Source organism: Cervus elaphus, chromosome 4 (assembly GCF_910594005.1).
Source record: "Cervus elaphus chromosome 4, mCerEla1.1, whole genome shotgun sequence".
NCBI lineage: Eukaryota > Metazoa > Chordata > Mammalia > Artiodactyla > Cervidae > Cervus > Cervus elaphus.
Genome location: NC_057818.1, coordinates 51245207 through 51262890, shown reverse-complemented (window position 1 = coordinate 51262890; position 17684 = coordinate 51245207). Strand labels below are relative to the sequence as shown.

At 43.8% G+C, this 17684-nt stretch overlaps 1 protein-coding gene across 1 annotated transcript in view; it reads right to left on the bottom strand.

Annotated features, from left to right (window-relative positions):
• Positions 1 to 7709: 7709 nt before the first annotated feature.
• Positions 7710 to 17684, bottom strand: part of LOC122692770 (carcinoembryonic antigen-related cell adhesion molecule 3-like) — a 57129-nt gene continuing 47154 nt past the window's right edge. Inside the window, exons 14-18 of the mRNA XM_043900598.1 lie at positions 17366 to 17644; positions 12194 to 12323; positions 11426 to 11478; positions 10725 to 10756; positions 7710 to 9606 (exon numbers count right to left, since the gene is read on the bottom strand). Of these exons, the coding sequence (XP_043756533.1) occupies positions 9484 to 9606; positions 10725 to 10756; positions 11426 to 11478; positions 12194 to 12323; positions 17366 to 17644 (617 nt within the window). The 3' untranslated portion in view covers positions 7710 to 9483. The remainder of the gene's footprint in view (positions 9607 to 10724; positions 10757 to 11425; positions 11479 to 12193; positions 12324 to 17365; positions 17645 to 17684) is intronic.

Sequence of the window (17684 nt, the reverse complement as noted above, 5' to 3'; positions counted from 1 at the left end):
ACAGATAATTTGGTCAAAAGAGTTACTTGGGTTCTTGACAGACATTGCCACATCATTTCCCAAAACTTGTTAGAATTATCTGTCATCGCATGGGCATTGTATGAGTGCAGCTTAGGAGTTCTGAAATAGGAAAAGAAGCTGTTTTCTATTGTTTTGGCAAGGGTGGCCATGATGAAGACCTCTGAAAGCTGAGCCTGTCATTGGAGCCTGGCCCTGATCTTAGTGAAAATAGTAAAACACCCTAAAGGGGTGTCCTTGACAAAGATCAGGCTAAGGCATATATTCCACAGAGGTTTTAAAATTTATTTATTTAATTGGAGGATAATTACTTTACAGTACTATGATGGCCTCTGCCATACATCAACATGAATCAGTCATAGGTACACATGTGACCCCTCCCTCCTGAACCCCTCTCCCATCTCCCTCCCTACCCTGTCCCTCCAGGTTGTCACAGAGCACCTGCTTTGGGTTCCGTGAGTCAAACTCCCACTGGCTATCTATTTTACATACAGTAACGTGTATGTTTCAATCCTATTCTCTCCAATCATCCCACCCTCCCCTTCTCCCACTGTGTGCAAAAATCTCTTTACGTCTCACTGAGTTTTGCTTTTTTTATTATTAAAAAAGAGGAAAGGTGTGTTTCAGGCAGCAGAAGACATTCCAGGGCCTCAAAATTAGAGCGATTTAGGGGTAGAGCAAAGGAAGCTGCTGCCAACTCTTTGTGACCCCGTGGACTGCAGCATGTCAGGCTCCTCAGTCCTCCACTGTCTCCAGGATTTTGCTCAAATTCATGTCGATTGCCAGGTGGGTTCAGGTGAGGCTAAAGTTTAGGAGAGGAGTGCAGAGTCAGAGAGGGTGGCTCTCCTCCCAGAGCTCTCAGGACCTGCAAGTTTACGTTCAGCATCGCCCAGGGTTAATGAAAGGGAGGGCAAAGTAAGTTGGGCTAATCCCTCGGAACTGGTCAGGAGCCAGATCTGTTTTCCAAGGAAGTTCAGACAAGGCCGGAGGCATCCAGTGAGAAATATCTGGCTAGGCTTCAGTTATACTTGGCTGACTGCTTCTATCTTAAAAAAAAAACAAAACTCTTGTACTTTTCTTGTTCCTGTTGTTAATTCCTACTGAAAGGTTAGTCCACACTTGGCTGAACTAAGTAGAAATGGTTCATTCTTGCCCAGACACAATAACTGTGCATGCGTGCTTAGTTGCCTCAGTTGTGTCTGAATCTTTGCAACCCCAAGGACTGTAGCCCATTAGGCTCCTCTGTCCATGGAATTCTCCAGGCAAGAATACTGAAGTGGGTTGCCACGCCCTCCTCCAGGGGATCTTTCCAACCCAGGGATCAAACCTGTGTCTTCCTCATTGGCAGGTGGGTTCTTTACCACAGAGTCACCCAACACCATAACTAGAGTGGTTGAAACAGCAACTCTAGAAAACAGGTGGTGGTCCTGTGGTCATCCCATAGCCTTGTGTTTTTTAAATTTTAATGGCACCTGTTGCATTGTCATTATGCCTTATTCTTTATCTGAGTACATATTTACCCACTCTCTTCTAAAAGCAGCTTAAGGATAAAAACTACGTCTTTGTTTCTGATTTTTTTTTTTTTGAGATTTATTTACTTTTGTGCTCCGTCTTTGTTGCTGCATGGGCTTTTTCTAGTTGCAGCGAGCGGGAGCCACTCTCTAGTTGCAGTGAGTGGGCTTCTCATTGCGGTGGCTTCTCTTGTTGGGCGGTACAGACTCTAGAGCGCAGGCTCAATAGTTGTGGCACACAGGCTTGCTTGCTCCTCAGCATGTGGAATCTACTCAGACCAGGGATTGAACCCATGTCCCCTGCATTGGCAGGCCAGATTCCTAACCACTGGACCAACAGGGAATTCTTTAGCCATTGAAGAACTGATGTAAGCAAATTTCTTTACTAATGTAAACTGTCCCCCCAAATGCAAAAGTCTAACATCTCAGTGTAGGGTGATGAAGCCCTTCTTGGGCTTTAAATGGAAGTGGGAGCCTTTTGTGTCTGTTTCTGCCCATTTCCACTCCCATTTCACTTAACTGTGAGCCACAGTGACAGAGCTGGGGGACAATATCACCCAGAAAAGCTCCAGCTGGGAAAGGGGGCTATTCGATGATTTTAGTTGCAATTAGCACAGTGCTTCCATCTCTGAAATTTACTGTTCCCTTTGTATTCCTCTTTCCTTTGGGGCTTCTTTTTTCTTATCCACACATCTCTGCCACCATCTATACTTCTTCCCTCCCCCCCTCCACCCCAGTCTTTCTTTTCTCCTCAAACTCCTGGTTGCATCACTGTTTTTTTCAGTCCTATGCATAATAAGTTAAAGACAGAGTTATGAGACTCAAATGAGTTTTAGGATTCCTTTTACAAGTATATCAAATCCAAATAAATATGGGCACCTTAACAGTAGTTGTCCTAATATCGTATATTAAGGCATATGTATGGAATCTAGAAAAAGGTACTGATAAACCTATTTGCAGGGCAGGAATAGGGACACAGATGTTGAGAATGGACTTGTGGACACGGTGGGGGAAGGAGAGGATGGGATGAATTGAGAGAGTAGTATTGATATATACACATCACCATGTGTATGGTCTTCCCTGTAGCTCAAGTGGTTAAGGGTTCTCCTGCAATGCAGGAGACCACAGTTTGATTCCTGGGTCAGGAAGATCCTCTGGAGAAGGGAATGGCAATCCACTCCAGTATTCTTGCCTGGAAAATCCCATGGACAGAGGAGACTGGCAGGCTACAGTCCGTGGGGTCGCAAAGAGTTGGACACTACTGAGCAACTAACACTAGGTATAAAATAGATAGCTGGTGGGAAGCTGCTGTAGAGCATGGGAACTTAGCTCTGTGACGACCTAGAGAAGTGGGATGATGTGGAGTGGGCGGCAGGGAGGCTCAAAAAAGGAGGGAATTTATGTGTGCTTGTGACTGATCCACGTTGTTATGGCAGAAACCAACACAACATGGTTAAGCAATTATCCTCCAATTAGAAACAAAGAAAACAAAAGCAGGAAAAAAAAAGTAGTTTTGCTAGCTGACTACCTATTTATTCCAGAAGTTCTGTCATTACTCAAATATTTCAGTCACTTATTATGTTGGGCTGCTCTCAAAACTAGTCTGAGCCCTACGAAAAGACCAGTTTCACTTCCTTATAACCACACTGAGTATTTCAGGAGTCTTGCCACTCTGCTTTTCTCATTTGTCTTCCTGTTTCCAGTTCTCTTTTTAATGTGTTGCTCTAGTCCCCAAGCAAGAGGAGTTCTGGGTTCAGTGGGGCTCAAAGTACAGGGCAAGGCTTATGGGCATAGAGAGCCCAGCAGGGAAGGGAAATTGGCCTGGCTCAAAAAACCTTGACCTTTAAACAAAGCATGCTTAAACAGCTCTTTTTAGTCTGTCCTTTCCTGTGTCCCATTTCTGCTCCGTGATTTCTCACCCACCTTTATAACAGAAAAGAACTATCAAATCCTCGGGCTGGGTCATAACCTTGAATTGCCTAACTCTCAGGGGTAACGGGGAGAACCACAGAGAGAGGCCCTTCTGAGGCTCCCTTTCCTTCTGCCCCTGGGTGGTTAGTTAATGTTCTACCAGCACTTCCCACTTGTCGGGGGCCAGGACTATACTCCAGCCCCACATCACTGCTCAGGGCAGAGGGCACTTTGTCCAGACAGCTTTGATTCCAGAGAGACCTGCATCTGAGCTTCACACTTCACCTTCGAGTCTGTGTCCTCTGTGGTCTTGTATCTTCTCAGGCCTCAGGCTCTGGCTCTTCACATTCTCTTCTTCTGTTCCTCACTGTTCTTTGGGGGTGAAAATGAAAATGTCTTCTAATGGAGGAAAAAGAAACTAGTTTGCACAGCAAATAACAACCTAAAGCTGGGCTCCCTGTCCATTGTGACTCCCCGTCCTCCCCAGCAGTTTCTGAGCACCAAACCCCAGTGAGATGTTAGCTGATTGTACCAATATGTCTCCAGGATCTCCTTGGTGTTGGGACTATGTTTGAAGAGTTTATGTTCTGGGTATCCTCAGAACTGGACTAGCACTTTTTGTATATATTGTTAAATTACTTAGCAATATATTTGTTGGAATATCTCCTCTTGTGTTATAATCTTCTGGAGAGCAAGGGCTTTTTTGTCTTAAAAATGTCAAATAGTTGCAAAAGTAAAGCTAATAATACAGTGAGTCTACATGTACTCATCACGTAATTTCAGCAATTATCATTTCATGGCCAATCTTGTTGCTTCTATACTCCCCTCTCCAACCTGGATTGCTTTATTTTTTAAATTTATTTTTAATTGGAGGGTAATTGCTTTACATGGTTATGTTGGCTTCTGCCATATGACAGCGTGAATCAGCTATGCGTGCGTGCATGTGTGCTCTTAGTCACTCGGTCGTGTTTGATTCTTTTGGGACCCCATCCACTGTAGCCAGCCTACCAGGCTCCTCTGTCCATGGGATTATCCCAGCAAGAATCCTGGAGCAGGTTTCTATTTCCTTCTCCAGGGAATCTTCCCAACCCAGGGATTGAACTTGAACCTGCATCTCTTGTGGCTCCTGAATTGACAGTCGGATTCTTTACCACTGAGCCACCTAAGTATACATATATCCCCTCCCTATTGAGCCTCTCTCCCAACTCGCCGCCATCCCACCCACCCCTCTTGGTCATCAAAGAGCACCAGACTAAGCTTCCTGTGTTATACAGAAGCTTCCCACTAGCCTCCCGGTCTGGATTGAAGCAGATCCTAGATATCAAATCATTGCATCTGTAAATATTTCAGTCATATTACTAAAATGTAAGGGCTCTTCGAAAGACACAATCACAATACCATTGTTACAGTAAGAAGTAATGCTTCCTCAGTGCCATAAAGTTTTCAATATTCAAATTTCTGCAATTACCTCCTCATTTCCCCCTTTCCTTCCTTGCCCATTTTTGTCACTCCTGCATTTGTTTTTGTGTCTCCCCTGATTTTCCTTTTTTTTTAAGTAGAATTTTTTGAATAACAATCCAAATAAGGGCTTTATTTTGTAATCATCACATTGTTCTCAGCAAGTGACTTAGTGTTTGTCATATAGTAAATCCTCAGTAAATGATGATGAATGAATGAATCATCAGAAGTCTATAACATCTCATGGTTGAATTAGCTCAGCCTTACCTTCGCTTTTGGTTGGTTTGTCGAGATGGCTTTTGGTTTCTGATGACTTTAGCTAGGAGTTAACTTTGGGGCTAGCTACTATCAGTGCCTGTGAACGTTACTAAAGGTCTGAGGGCAATGTATGCACCTGTGACTCAGATTTACAGGTGAGCAGGGAAGGGGCCCTTGCTTTATCTCTGTTTTCTGTCTTCAGTGTCTTATAATATCAACTTGACTTTGGACCAAATACATTTGGTTTTTTTTTGTTGTTTCTATAGAAGAGACCCTGAAGGAGCTCCCTGAGAACAAGAACAGCTTCCGTATGGTGCTGTTGTAGGCAGCATTCTAGGATGGAACCTCAAGACTTACTCCCAATCCCTGGACTGTGAATATGTGATGAGTAATCGTGTGGGTGATTGTGTTATGTTACGTGGCCAAAGGGATTTTGCAGACGTACAGTAAATATGGTTACTCATCAGTTAACTTTGAGTTTAACAAAAAGAGATGTGATCTAAGTGGGCTTAATGTAATCACAGGAGCACTTTGAAAAGCAACTGTTTTTTTCTAGTTGGCCTCAGAATGGGAAATACAAGAGGGATTAGAGGGTCTTCCCTAGTGACTCAGTGATAAAGAATCTGCCTGCCAATGCAGGAGACACGTGTTTGACCCCTGGTCTGGGAAAATCCCACATGCCCACATGTGGGGCAGCTAAACCCGTGTGCCACAAGTGTTGAACCTGGGCTCTAGAGCTGGGAAACCACAACTACTGAACTTGTGCACCTCAACTGCTGAGGCCCAAATGCTCTAGAGCCTGTGCTCTGCAAAAAGAGAAGCTGCACTGTAACTAGAGAGTAGTCCCCCTTGCCACAACTAGAGAGAAGCCTCCACAGCAATGTAGACCCAGTGCAGCCAAATAAATAAAAATTTTTTAAAAAGAGGAATTGGATTTAAGGGATATTCTCCATTGCTGAGATAGAGGGAGCCTCATGCCTAGGACCTGAGAAGGTCCTCTAGGAGCTGTGAGTGTTTGTACTAGAATGATGGGGACCTCAGCCTTATAACTTCAAGGACCTGAATTTTGTGAGCTAAAGAATGGGCGTTGTTGTAAGTCACTAAATTTGTCATAGTTTGGCAAAGGTAGAAAGTGAATACAGATGCTTTGTGCCTGATAGGTTGAATAAACCACTCCTTTGTTTATTTTTTAAAATTCAAATAAAATTAAAACCCACAAGAAAGCACACAGATCTTAAGTATATAATTTGATTTTTGGTAACTGTACATACCCATGTGATCACCACCTGAATTGAGATGTAGAATGTTTCCATTACTCCCAAGAGCCCTCATGTGCATCTTTGTAGTTGATTCTACCCTCTAGGGTGAATTCTCACACCATTGATTGCATGTGTGTATGTGTGCTAAGTTGCTTCAGTAGTGTCCGACTCTTTGGGACCCTATGAACTGTAGCCCACCAGGCTCCTCTGTCCATGGGATTCTCCAAGCAAGAACGCTGGAGTGGGTTGCCATGCCCTCCTCCAGGGGATTTTCCCGACCCAGGGATCGAACCCTTGTCTCTTACATGTCCTGCATTGGTGGTTGGGTTCTTTATACCACTAGCACCACCTGGGAAGTCCAAGGCCATCAATTCTACTGCCAATTAACAAAATAAAGTATTTGTTCATTTATTTTATGTTTGGCTGATCTTCATTGCTTCACAGGCTTTTCTCTAGTTGTGGAGAGTGAGGGCTCTCTCTCTAGTTGTGGTGGGTGGGCTTCTCACTGCAGTGACTTCTCTTGTTGCAGAGCACAGGCTCAGTAGTTGTGGCGGATGGACTTAGTTGCTCCACGGCATGTGGGATCTTCTTGGACCAGGGAATCGACCAGTGGCCCCTGCAGTGGAAGATGGATTCTTTACCACCAGGGAAGTCCCCTGGGTACTGATTTTAGTGCTGCTTCCAGTGGTCTTGGGAAGGAGGCACCACAGCTGAGGGCCAGGGGAAATCAGGGGATGAGGAGGGGAAAGACAGCACATGTTCCAATTGCTTGGAAGTGAAGGAAATGAGATGACAGGCTAATTCTTGGTGGAATTAATAAAAGGAAGTTTCTCCTGGTTGGAAGAGCTCTGACTCTCCGAGGGGCAGAAAAAGGGACAGGGAACAAGGAGGCGGGACATGTAGGAGAGATTTCTACACACCTGAGCCCATGGAGACTGTGCGAGTGAACACTGGATCAGGCATGGGATGCACTGGAGCCATCTGCGTGGGCAGTGTGGTGTGTCCCTAGTGAAGAGCCCAGCAGACCTTTTACTCATGAAATCATCTTCTCTCCTTCTCTCCCAGAGGAAGACCGGCAGGTCCTTCCAGGCAGGTTGGAGCAGTGACCTGTGGCTCTAGGTGGACGCACTTTGTCAGCAGGTGTGCACATGAATTTATTGAGCTCTCGGATCCCAGGATCCAATACCTCTGGACTTAGAAACAGGCTCATTCTGACTCCCTGTTGAGCAATTTCTATTTCTTCTGCCTGTAAGGAAGGCAATGTAGAAAGCAGTACCAACTGTGAGGCAGCATGTTAATATCTGATACACAATATTTATTATAAATATAGAGCAATTTTTACAAATCATTCAGAAGTGGCCTCAGCCAGGCAAAATTAAATTATGCAGAAGTGCTTGCATGAGGGGAGGTGTACACAGTCTGTATCAGGGTGAGGAAACCTTGAAAGAGGTACCTGAGTACAGAGCGCTCCCAGCCACCCCTCTCGGGGGCCAGTTCCACACAGCAGGAGGTCCGTCATGAACGTGGAATAAAGCCTTTCTCTCAGCAGCCCAAGGAGGTCCCGTCTGTGCAGAAGGCTGATGGAAAGCAGGTGCACCTCTCCTCCTCCTGTCCTCCCTTACTGTGCCGACACATTGGGTCCCGTGCACCCCATGGGAGAAGAATCCCAGAGGCTCTTCAAGAAACCCAGGGCTGAGTCTTAATCTGCACCTTGTGTCCTAAGGAGCGTGCGCACCAGTGCGGTCTCCTGGGTTGTAAACAATACTAACAGCACAAGAGGCCGAGTTCCCTTCAGGGCGCTCCTGCTTCTCAAGAAGGCGTCCTGAGAAGGTAAGCAGGGCAGACGGACAGAACAGGCACAGGCGGGAACACGGAAGAGAAGGGGGTTGATGACTGGCCTGAGATGCCTAGAAATGGAGTGAGACCCATTTCTGGTCGTGAAGGTAGACAACTGCTACTTCTTATTTTCTGTGCGGAGCCCCTGACACAAAAGGCTTAGGGAGCTCATGGCCAGAGGGACATGAGGGGCTTTGGTAGGCTCTTCCCCCTGAAGTGGTCAGATTGGCTTATGCAGCAAATTAAACAGAACCCCTTTCACATAAACAAGCAGTTACAAAAGTTAAAATGGCAGAATGTCTCAGAAGGAAGGGAGAAAACAACCAATACCCCCAAATTGTACATTCTTTGACCATTATTTAAATAATCTCTGCAGGGTAGTTTTCTGAGTCCTTTCCCCAATCCCAGCAGATTGTATCTCGTAAGAGCTGACTGCCCCATAAACTGATGACCCCTCAATCTCCCGGCATTCCTTGAATAAAGCCCATAGTATTATTAAAACAGTATGTGTGTTTTTGTTTGTTTTTGCAGTTTCCATCAAGATACACTTACGAATGCTGAGAAGTTGTTTTCTAGTTGCTTCTAGTGGGTTCTCTGAAGGCATGCTTTCAAAGGTTTAGATGGTATTCTAGCTAAGTAGTAAGTTGTTTAGTCCCTGATCATGCAGGTAGACAACCCTGAAAGTGGACAAAGGTGTAGAACTTCCCAGCTCAGAGCTGGTCATGTATGTGTCTTCCTGTGAATGGTGGGTTCACACTGGGCTTCAGAGTGCAGAAGCTCTTCATTTTCCTTCTCCTTGCTCTTCTTTTCTGGCACAGACATTTCAGTGGATAAGAAATACTTCTCCAGGTTATGGCAAATTCATGTTAGACTCCAATAGGACTGAGGTGGGAAGGAATGAATGTGTTCTGAATACACAAGTTTACAACTGGTCTAGGTCAGCAAATGGGGAGAGGCAGAGCTTCTGGCAACTTTCTCCCAGGGTCCGCGTTGCTAGATTTCAATGACGAGGAAGTTTTGGTTTCCTACAGACCTCCTCATGGATGTGCCTTTTCATCCACTGACACTGAAGGAAGGGGCTGTGACCAGGCAGCCTGGAGGAGCCTCATTAGGGGTGGAAGGAGCTGGGGGAAGACTCTCTCCTCATTTTCCCTGAGGGCAGGGGGATCTCCTAGGGTTGGGGTGGAGAAGCCTGGAATAAGTCAACAGTGGAACAAGCAGGACAGGTTCCATTACTGTTTTTTCACTTCTGAATAAATTGTTTCTGTATGTGTTGGAGATGGGGAGGCTGAAGTTGTTTTCTTTTTTAATTCCTGGGCATTGAAGTTCACGGAGGAATATTCAACTTCATTAACCTGAAAGACATGAGCAGCAGTCAGTTAAATCAGCATCATAGGCCAGACCCTCACCTTGTCCAGGGTCAGTCAGCATCCCATGCTCTTACCACTTTGAAACTTTTAGCTTCAGAGAAGGGCTTTTATTAACTATTTTCTCTGCTTAGTAACATCCTATTGAATAATCATTAGAACATTATGGATGATTATGGAATTCTACAATGGAATACGATGGCATAGCAATAAGAATAAATAGACAATAAAGGCACACAACCATATGAATGAATCTTGCAAAACAATTTTGAATGAAAGAAGCCAGACCCATGTACACTGTGTGTTTTTCAGTTCTATAAGCCCATAATCAGGTAAAAGTAATCTAATGCATTGGAAGTGAAGATAGTCCTTACTCTTCAGAGGGAAGTAACTGGAGCATTGTGTGTGTGTGTGTGTGTGTGTCTGTGTGTGTGTCTGTGTGTGTTGAGGGGGGTTGATTTTTTAAAAATGATCGGTACTGTTTATATAGATATGAGCAACTTGTGGAAACTTACACACTGTTAAAATTACTAGGCTGGTCAGAAAGCTCATTCAGGTTTTTCCGTAAGATTTCATGGAAAAATTCGAACAAACTTGGATCAACCCAATACTTATGATTGAAGCATTTTTCAGTTTATATGTGTATTCTGTTGACGACTAAGACGAGGAAAATTCAGTGAAAGTATTAGAAGGGAAAGGAATCAAGACCTCAGGTCTATAACACTGGAAATTATCATTTGTGAGTAACAGCAGAGTCAGCCTGGAGGCAGAAGAGGGAGAATGATCTAGTGCCTTTCTTGCTCTGGCCACTGTGCTGAGTGCTTTACCTTTGTTATGTCATTTAATTCCTTGACCTCCTCTGTGAAGTAGGCAGCACACCCATTTTTCAGAGGACTCAGCTGAGGCTCTATGAGGTTAAGTTACTTGTCCATGGTCCCAGCTGTGATCAAGTCCAGTGAGGTGAACTCTTGGGAGTAATGCTTCTTTGTTGCTGCAGTGAAGAACTTTGACCCAAACTGATTTCACATTTGTGTCTACAAGACTAACCCATTCTACACAGAGATATTTCCATCAGAAAAGCAGCCAGTGAAGCTGGCTATGCTTACCTTTTCAGGTGAACTGTCAGAGTGTCCTTGACCTGGGAAACAAAGGAAAGTCATCAACCTATGAAAATGCAGAGTTGCCTTATGGCCTCAGAAAGGACTGTTCCTAAAGCTGATGTGACTTCTAGCTGAAGGAGGTAGCAGGTGGTGGGAGGGTGGGGGCCCATGATTAAGACTTAAGGATTTCTCTTCCCTCAGTCTGTGGTCCAGACCCCAGTGCATTAGACCGAGGTGGTGGTGGGGCGGGGTGGGGGTGTTGAGGGGAGGCCTCAGTGCACTTCTGAAGATTTCTACCAGTTCACAAGGCCTGAGTTCTGCCCACGTGTGTCTCATAGGTGTGTGTCTAGGCAGCAGGCTCCAGAGGCAGGACGGGCTGAGGCCCACAGCACCCAGAGCACCAGAGGCAGGGAAAGTCTCACCATAGGAGATGCCCGCATCCATAACAGAGGCAGGAGGGGGAAGGAGGTAGGATGAGGAAAGGGCTCCTGGAAGCTCGGCCATCTCACGGCTGCCTGGCTTGTGTGGCCTCAGAGGGGCCATGTCTCTGGGGGCTCTTCCATGACTAGGAAGAGTGTGAAGACCTGTGCCAAACTGAGGGTGGGGACTGAGATCACCTCTCATATTTCAGAAGGTAGGGGTTCCCTGGTCAGTCAGGGCACGTGGTGGAACAAACCAGCTCTCACTGAGTGAGTAGCTCTACTTACTGTGGTTGTGATCTGAGGATTTGTGCTCTGTGAGATCGCGCTGGTCAGTTGCCCTAAATAAATATCAGACACAGTGACTACTATTCCCAGGCACAGGGTCTCTGCTCCTTGAATTAGGAAGCACAGTGTCGGCATGATTCCGTGGGGCTCCTCCATGTTCATTTTCACCTTGGTTGGTCCTCTTTCTTCCTAGGACCTCCGTCTTCAATCTACCCATTACCCCCTTTCATGTTTACTCCTGTCTGGTTTACTGGCTCTTCAGAACATTTACGGCCATTCATCTCAAATGCTTCTATTTCTACCCGGACATCTTTCCACTTTTGTAGGTAGATGCTGGTTATTTCTCACTTTCTTTATTGCCCAGGAGGGCTTGGGTTGTTCCTGCTTTTCTTAGGTTCTCTTCCAGTCCTGTCCCTCCCTCCTCCTGCTCTTGTGGTCGACAGAGCACAGGTCTCCCTTCCTCCTGCTCCTCCTTTCATGTCCTCATTGGTTTTCCTTCTGGGACCTTGGTTTCCCTGCCTTGGACAGAGGAACACAATTGGCTCTGCCCCCTCTAAACCAGATGGAGGTGGGAATAGCCATGTCCAAGAGACAGGGGGTTACAGGAAACATGAAGACCAGGGAAGAGGAGACCCATAAGAATCAGTGCCGGGAAGCAGGAAGACTGAGGAGCAGATCTAGGCCAGAGACAGAGACGAGGTCTCCTTCCCTCTCCCAAGCAGGGCAGTCAGCCTCGAAGAAAGCGGAACAAGAGGAAAGGTGGCATACCGTCTAGTTTCTCTGATGTACAGAAAATACACCAGGGCTGCTATCAGAGCCACCCCAGCCACAGCTCCAATCACGATGCCGACAATGGCACCAGCTGAGAGGTCAGAGGAACTTTCGGGTGTCGGCTTATCTGTTGTGGAAAGAAAAGAGAAGAATGAATGAATGAAGGAGACATTATTTTACAGTGGGAGGGGCTCTGGGAAATAGCTCAATATGAAATAGTCTCTACTTGATCCTCCAAGGTATAAACTTTCTGTGGAAGGTTGCTGTGAGGTGAGTAACCGCCTATATCCTTGCAATTCTTTCCTCTCTGATTGTATTTCTAGGTTGGTGACCACATTCCTCAATTCCAACCTGGCTTTTCTGCACTCATATGTTTGAAGTCTTTGGAAATGTAAGAAGGACTGATGATGGTTATTTTTGTATGTTATCAGTTCCCATCTTTTCATGGTTACATCTTTACCTGGGTACCAGGTATGGCTGCCATGAATATGCACCTGTTAGGTGTCTTACAAAAGTGTGAGTTCCTGAGTCATGTCTGACTCATTGTGACCCCATGGACTCTAGCCCGCCAGGCTCCTCTGTCCATGGGATTTCCCAGGCACTAATGCTGGAATGGGTTGCCATTTCTTTCTCCTGGGGATCTTCCTGACCCGGGGATCTTCCCGACCCAGGGAATGAACCCAGGTCTTCTGCATTGCAGGCATATTCTTTACTGTCTGAGCCATGGGAGGTGTCTTATGGTGGGGACTTAATTGATGGAAGGCCATCTGAATTCACTACCCCTTTGCACAGAGACCATCCTTCACACAGATTTCCAGCAGGAATATGAAATCAATCCCAATTCTGTGAGAAATAAATTCTTTTGTGTGATGGGTGACTTTAATTCAAGGGCTCCTTGCCAGCTTTGCAGATGTTCTCTTAGAACTGCACTGCAGCCTGAAACTTCCTCCTTCCTAGGGACCCAATGTGCATCCTGCTCTGAGGACCCTCCCAGGCTCCTCCCACTCCTGCCTCACTTTCCTTCACAGGTATTTTCCTCAAGGAATGTCTTAGATGTCTAATCCCATCCTGGCTGCATCTCATGGAATGAAACTATCATACTAGACATGAAACTTTTTACTCAATCCCCCTGTTTCCTCTCTTCCATATTTATAAGTAACATGTTCCTGTGGATCTTTGTGCTTTCCCTCCCCACATATATAACACCTTTTGTCTGTTTCTTCTTTTTTACTTCAGTGGTCCTCACCGTTCAACTCAAGACTGAAAATCAGTGCTAATATTAGCTATTGTTATGACATACATACTCTCTGCCAGGCTCTGTGCTATATATTTGCCAAATATGTCATTTAATTCATATAATAACCCAGTCAGATAGACACTATTTCCATTTTATAGATGGAAAATCGGAGGTTTACAGTGGTGGAAAACCTAAAGCCATGTGGCTAGTGAGATGTGGATCGAGAGTCAAGTCGTCCTAGGAACACCTGACTGTATACAGCCTAATGAAGTCGAGAAGGTCCCCTGGAGAAGGAAATGGCAACCCACTCCAGTCTTCTTGCCTGGGAAATCCCATGGACAGTGGAGCCTGGCGAGCTATAGTCCATGGGGCCTCAAAGACTTGGACAGGACTTAGTAACTAAACAGCAGCAACAACAATGATAATAGTAATAATTATAGCAGCTAAATTGTTTGGAAAATGTTCCCCGTGTGGGTATTTTGCTAAGGGTTTAGTTGAATCTTACATTAAATCTGTGAAAAAATGCCATAAAGAAGGTTCTTTTATTGCAGTTCTCCCTTGAGGACTCTGAGGCTGAGAGAAGTGAAGAATCTCGTGCAAGAATTTATAATTGTAAATGCTTATATTAGAAGAAGGATCTCAAATCAACAACCTAAATTTACAACTTGAGGGAAAGAATAAAAGCTAAACCGAAAGCTAGCAGAAGGAAGGAAATAATAATAATTAGAATGGAGATAAATAAATTAGAGAATGAAGAAACAGTAGATGGAATCAATAAAACCAGTATTTTGTTCTTCAAAAAGATTAACAAAATTGACAAACTTTAACTAGATTGACTAAGAAAAAAAAGGGAAGATTCAAATCATAAAAATCAGAAATGAATGTGGAATCATTACTAATTCTACAAAAATAATACAAAGTATAAGAATACTAGGAATAATCCTATGCCAACAAATTGGATAACTTCTGTGTAATGGACAAATTCCTGGATACATGAGAGCTTCCAAGATGTAATCATAAAGAAATAGAATATATGAACAGACGTATAAAGTAAGGAGGTTAAATAAATAAAATCCTTTGACAAAAACCCACTAACCTTTTAGGATAAAACACTCAAAACTGGGAAAAAAAGGAAACCACCTCAAGATAATAAAGGTCATATATAAAAATCCCGTAGCTAACATCATCCTAAATGGTGAAAGAGTGAAGATTTATTTTCTGAGATGGAGCATGATAACAATGCCTGCTTTTTACAATTCTATTCAAAATAGTATTGGACATACTAGCCAGAGGGATTAGGCAAGAAAAAGACACAAAAGACATCCAAATTGCAGAAGAAGAATAAAATTATTTCTGTTTGCAGATGACATGACCTTATATGTAGAAAATGATAAAGATTTCCCAGAAAACTGTTAGAACTAAGAAACATTCATCAAAGTTGAAGGATACTAAAACAACATGTAAAGATCAGTTGCAAGAAAACAAACAAAAAAGATCAGTTGCTTTTATATAAAATATATTCAAAAAGGAAGTCAAGAAAATTTTATTCTATTTTGATATGAAAAATAATATCAAAAGAACAAAATACTTAGAAATTAACTAGGAGGGTGAATGATTTATACATTTAGGAATTATAAATAAACACTACTGAAAGAAATTAAAGAAGATGTAAACAAGAGGAATGGATAAAGAAGATGTGGTACATATATGTACCATGGAATATTACTCAGATATTAGGAGAATGAAATAGTCCCATTTGCAAAAACATGGATGGACCTAGAGAGTCTCATACTAAGTGAACCAAGTTGGACAGAGAAAGACAAATATCATATGCTATCACTGGTAAGTGGAATCTAATTTTAAAAAGTGATACAAATGAACTTATTTACAAAACTCAAACAGACTGAACATATTTAGAAGACAAACCTATGGTTACCAAAGGGGAAATGTGTGTGTGTGGGAATAAGTGAGGAGCATGGTGTCAACATATACATACTACTATATATAAAATAGATAACCAACAGGGACCTACTGTATAGCATGGGGAGCTCTACTCAATATTCTGTAATAATCTATATGGCTAAAGAGTCTGGAAAAGAATGTATATATGTATACGTATAACTGAGTCACTTTACTATACACCTGAAACTGACACAACATTGTAAAATATATTCCTTTAAATCTTTTTTTTAAAAAAACAGACAAATGGCCAATAGACACATGAAAAGATGCTCAACATCACCAGTAATTAGGGGAATGCAAATCAAAACCACAGTGAGATATCACTTCTTACTCTTTAGAATGGTTATGAAAAAAAAAAAAAAAAGGAAACAGAAAACAAGAAGTATTTGCAAGGATGTGTAAAAATTGAAACTTTTGTGCATTGCGGGTGAGAATGCAAAATGGTACAACCACCATGGAAAACTACATGGCCGTTCATCAAACCGTTGGACAAACAATTGCCATTTGATCCAGTGATTCCACTGCTGGTTGTGTGCCCAAAAGACTGAAAGCAGAAACTTCCCTAGTGGTCCAGTGGTTAAGAATCCACCTTCTAATGCAGAGGACATGGGTTCAATCCTTGGTCAGGGAACTAACATCCCAGATGCCTCGGAGCAACTAAGCCTGTGTGCCACAACAGGAGAATCCATGTGCCTCAGCAAGAGAAGCCATCACACTGCAACTAAAGAAAGCCCACACACCACAATGAAGAGCCCTCACGCTGCAATTAAGCCACAATAAAAAAGATTGAAAGCAGTGATTGAACAGATACTTAGACACCCATGTTCATGGTAGCATGTTCACAACAGCCAAAAGGTAGAAACAATTTAAAAGACAATCAACTTATGAATGATCAAATGTTGTATATACATACAAGGGAATATACTTCAGCCTTTCAAAGGAATGAAATTCAGATATATGCTATAATATGGATGGGACCTTGAAGACATAATGCTAATAAGGGAAATAAATCAGACCCAAAGGGATAATTATAATATTACATGATTCCACTACTTTGGCCATCTGATGCAAAGAGCCAACTCATTGGAAAAGACCCTAATGCTGGGAGGAGGGCAGGAGGAGAAGGGGATGACAGAGGATGAAATGGTTGGATGGCATCATCAAACTCAATGGACATGAGTTTAAGCAATCTCTGGGAGATGGTGAAGGACAGGGAAGCCCGGTGTGCTACAGTCCACGGGGTTGCAAAGAGTTGGACATGACTGAGCGACTGAACTATAACATGATTCCACTTATACAAAATGACTATCATAATCAAATTCATAGAGACAAAGAAAGTAGAATGGTGTTTGCCAGGGCTTGAGGTGGGGGACCTCTAGAAGTTATTGTTTAAGGGGTACAGAGTTTTTAATAAGATGAAAAAGTTCTAAATGGATAGTGGCAATGTGAATGTACTTAATGCTACTGAGCTTCAGTCTTAAAAATGGCTAAAATTATATATTTTATGTATTCTTCACGTTAAAATAAAGGTAACAGGAAAAAAAACCAACAATGAATCTTGTGAAAGTTACACTAAAATGCTAAACCCAGGAGAAGAAACTGTATTTGATTCAGAGATTGAGCTGTTACTCATTCTGCCACCTGTTTACTGTGTGCGTGTATTCAGTTGCTCAGTTGTGTCTGACCCCTTGCAACCCTATGGACTGTAGTCCGCCAGGCTCCTCTGTCCATGGGATTTCCCAAGCAAGAATACTGGAGTGGTTTGCCATTTCCTCCTCCAGGGGAGCTTCCCAACCCAGGGATCAAACCTTCGTCTCCTGCATTGCAGGATTCTTTACCACTGAGCCACCTCGGAAGCCCTGTAGTGGTCTCATTTGATATTCTGCCCACCGTGACCTCTCTCCATTTTCCATACGATTGTTATAATAATCCACAGAGAAAGATATAGTATAAGGCAAATGGTCACTTACATTTCACATGCAGCCTGAGGGGGTCACTTTTGCTGGAGTTGCCCCTGTTGGAGACCTCACACTGATAATCCCCGTTGTCTTTTCTGCTGACGGGGTCTATGGTGAGGGTGCTATTGTCCAGGGACAGTGTCATCCCCCTTGTGAGGAGGAGACTCTGGCCTTTGAAGAACCAGCGTATGGAGACCCCAGTCTCATTTGTGAGGCAGGTCAGGACCACGGGACCCTCATGTTCTGCGACTGTGGTGTTGCTGGCCTGGAGGGAGGGCCGTGCCACTGGGTCTGTGGAGAGACAGGGGTGACTGCTGAGAGTGGGTCAGGG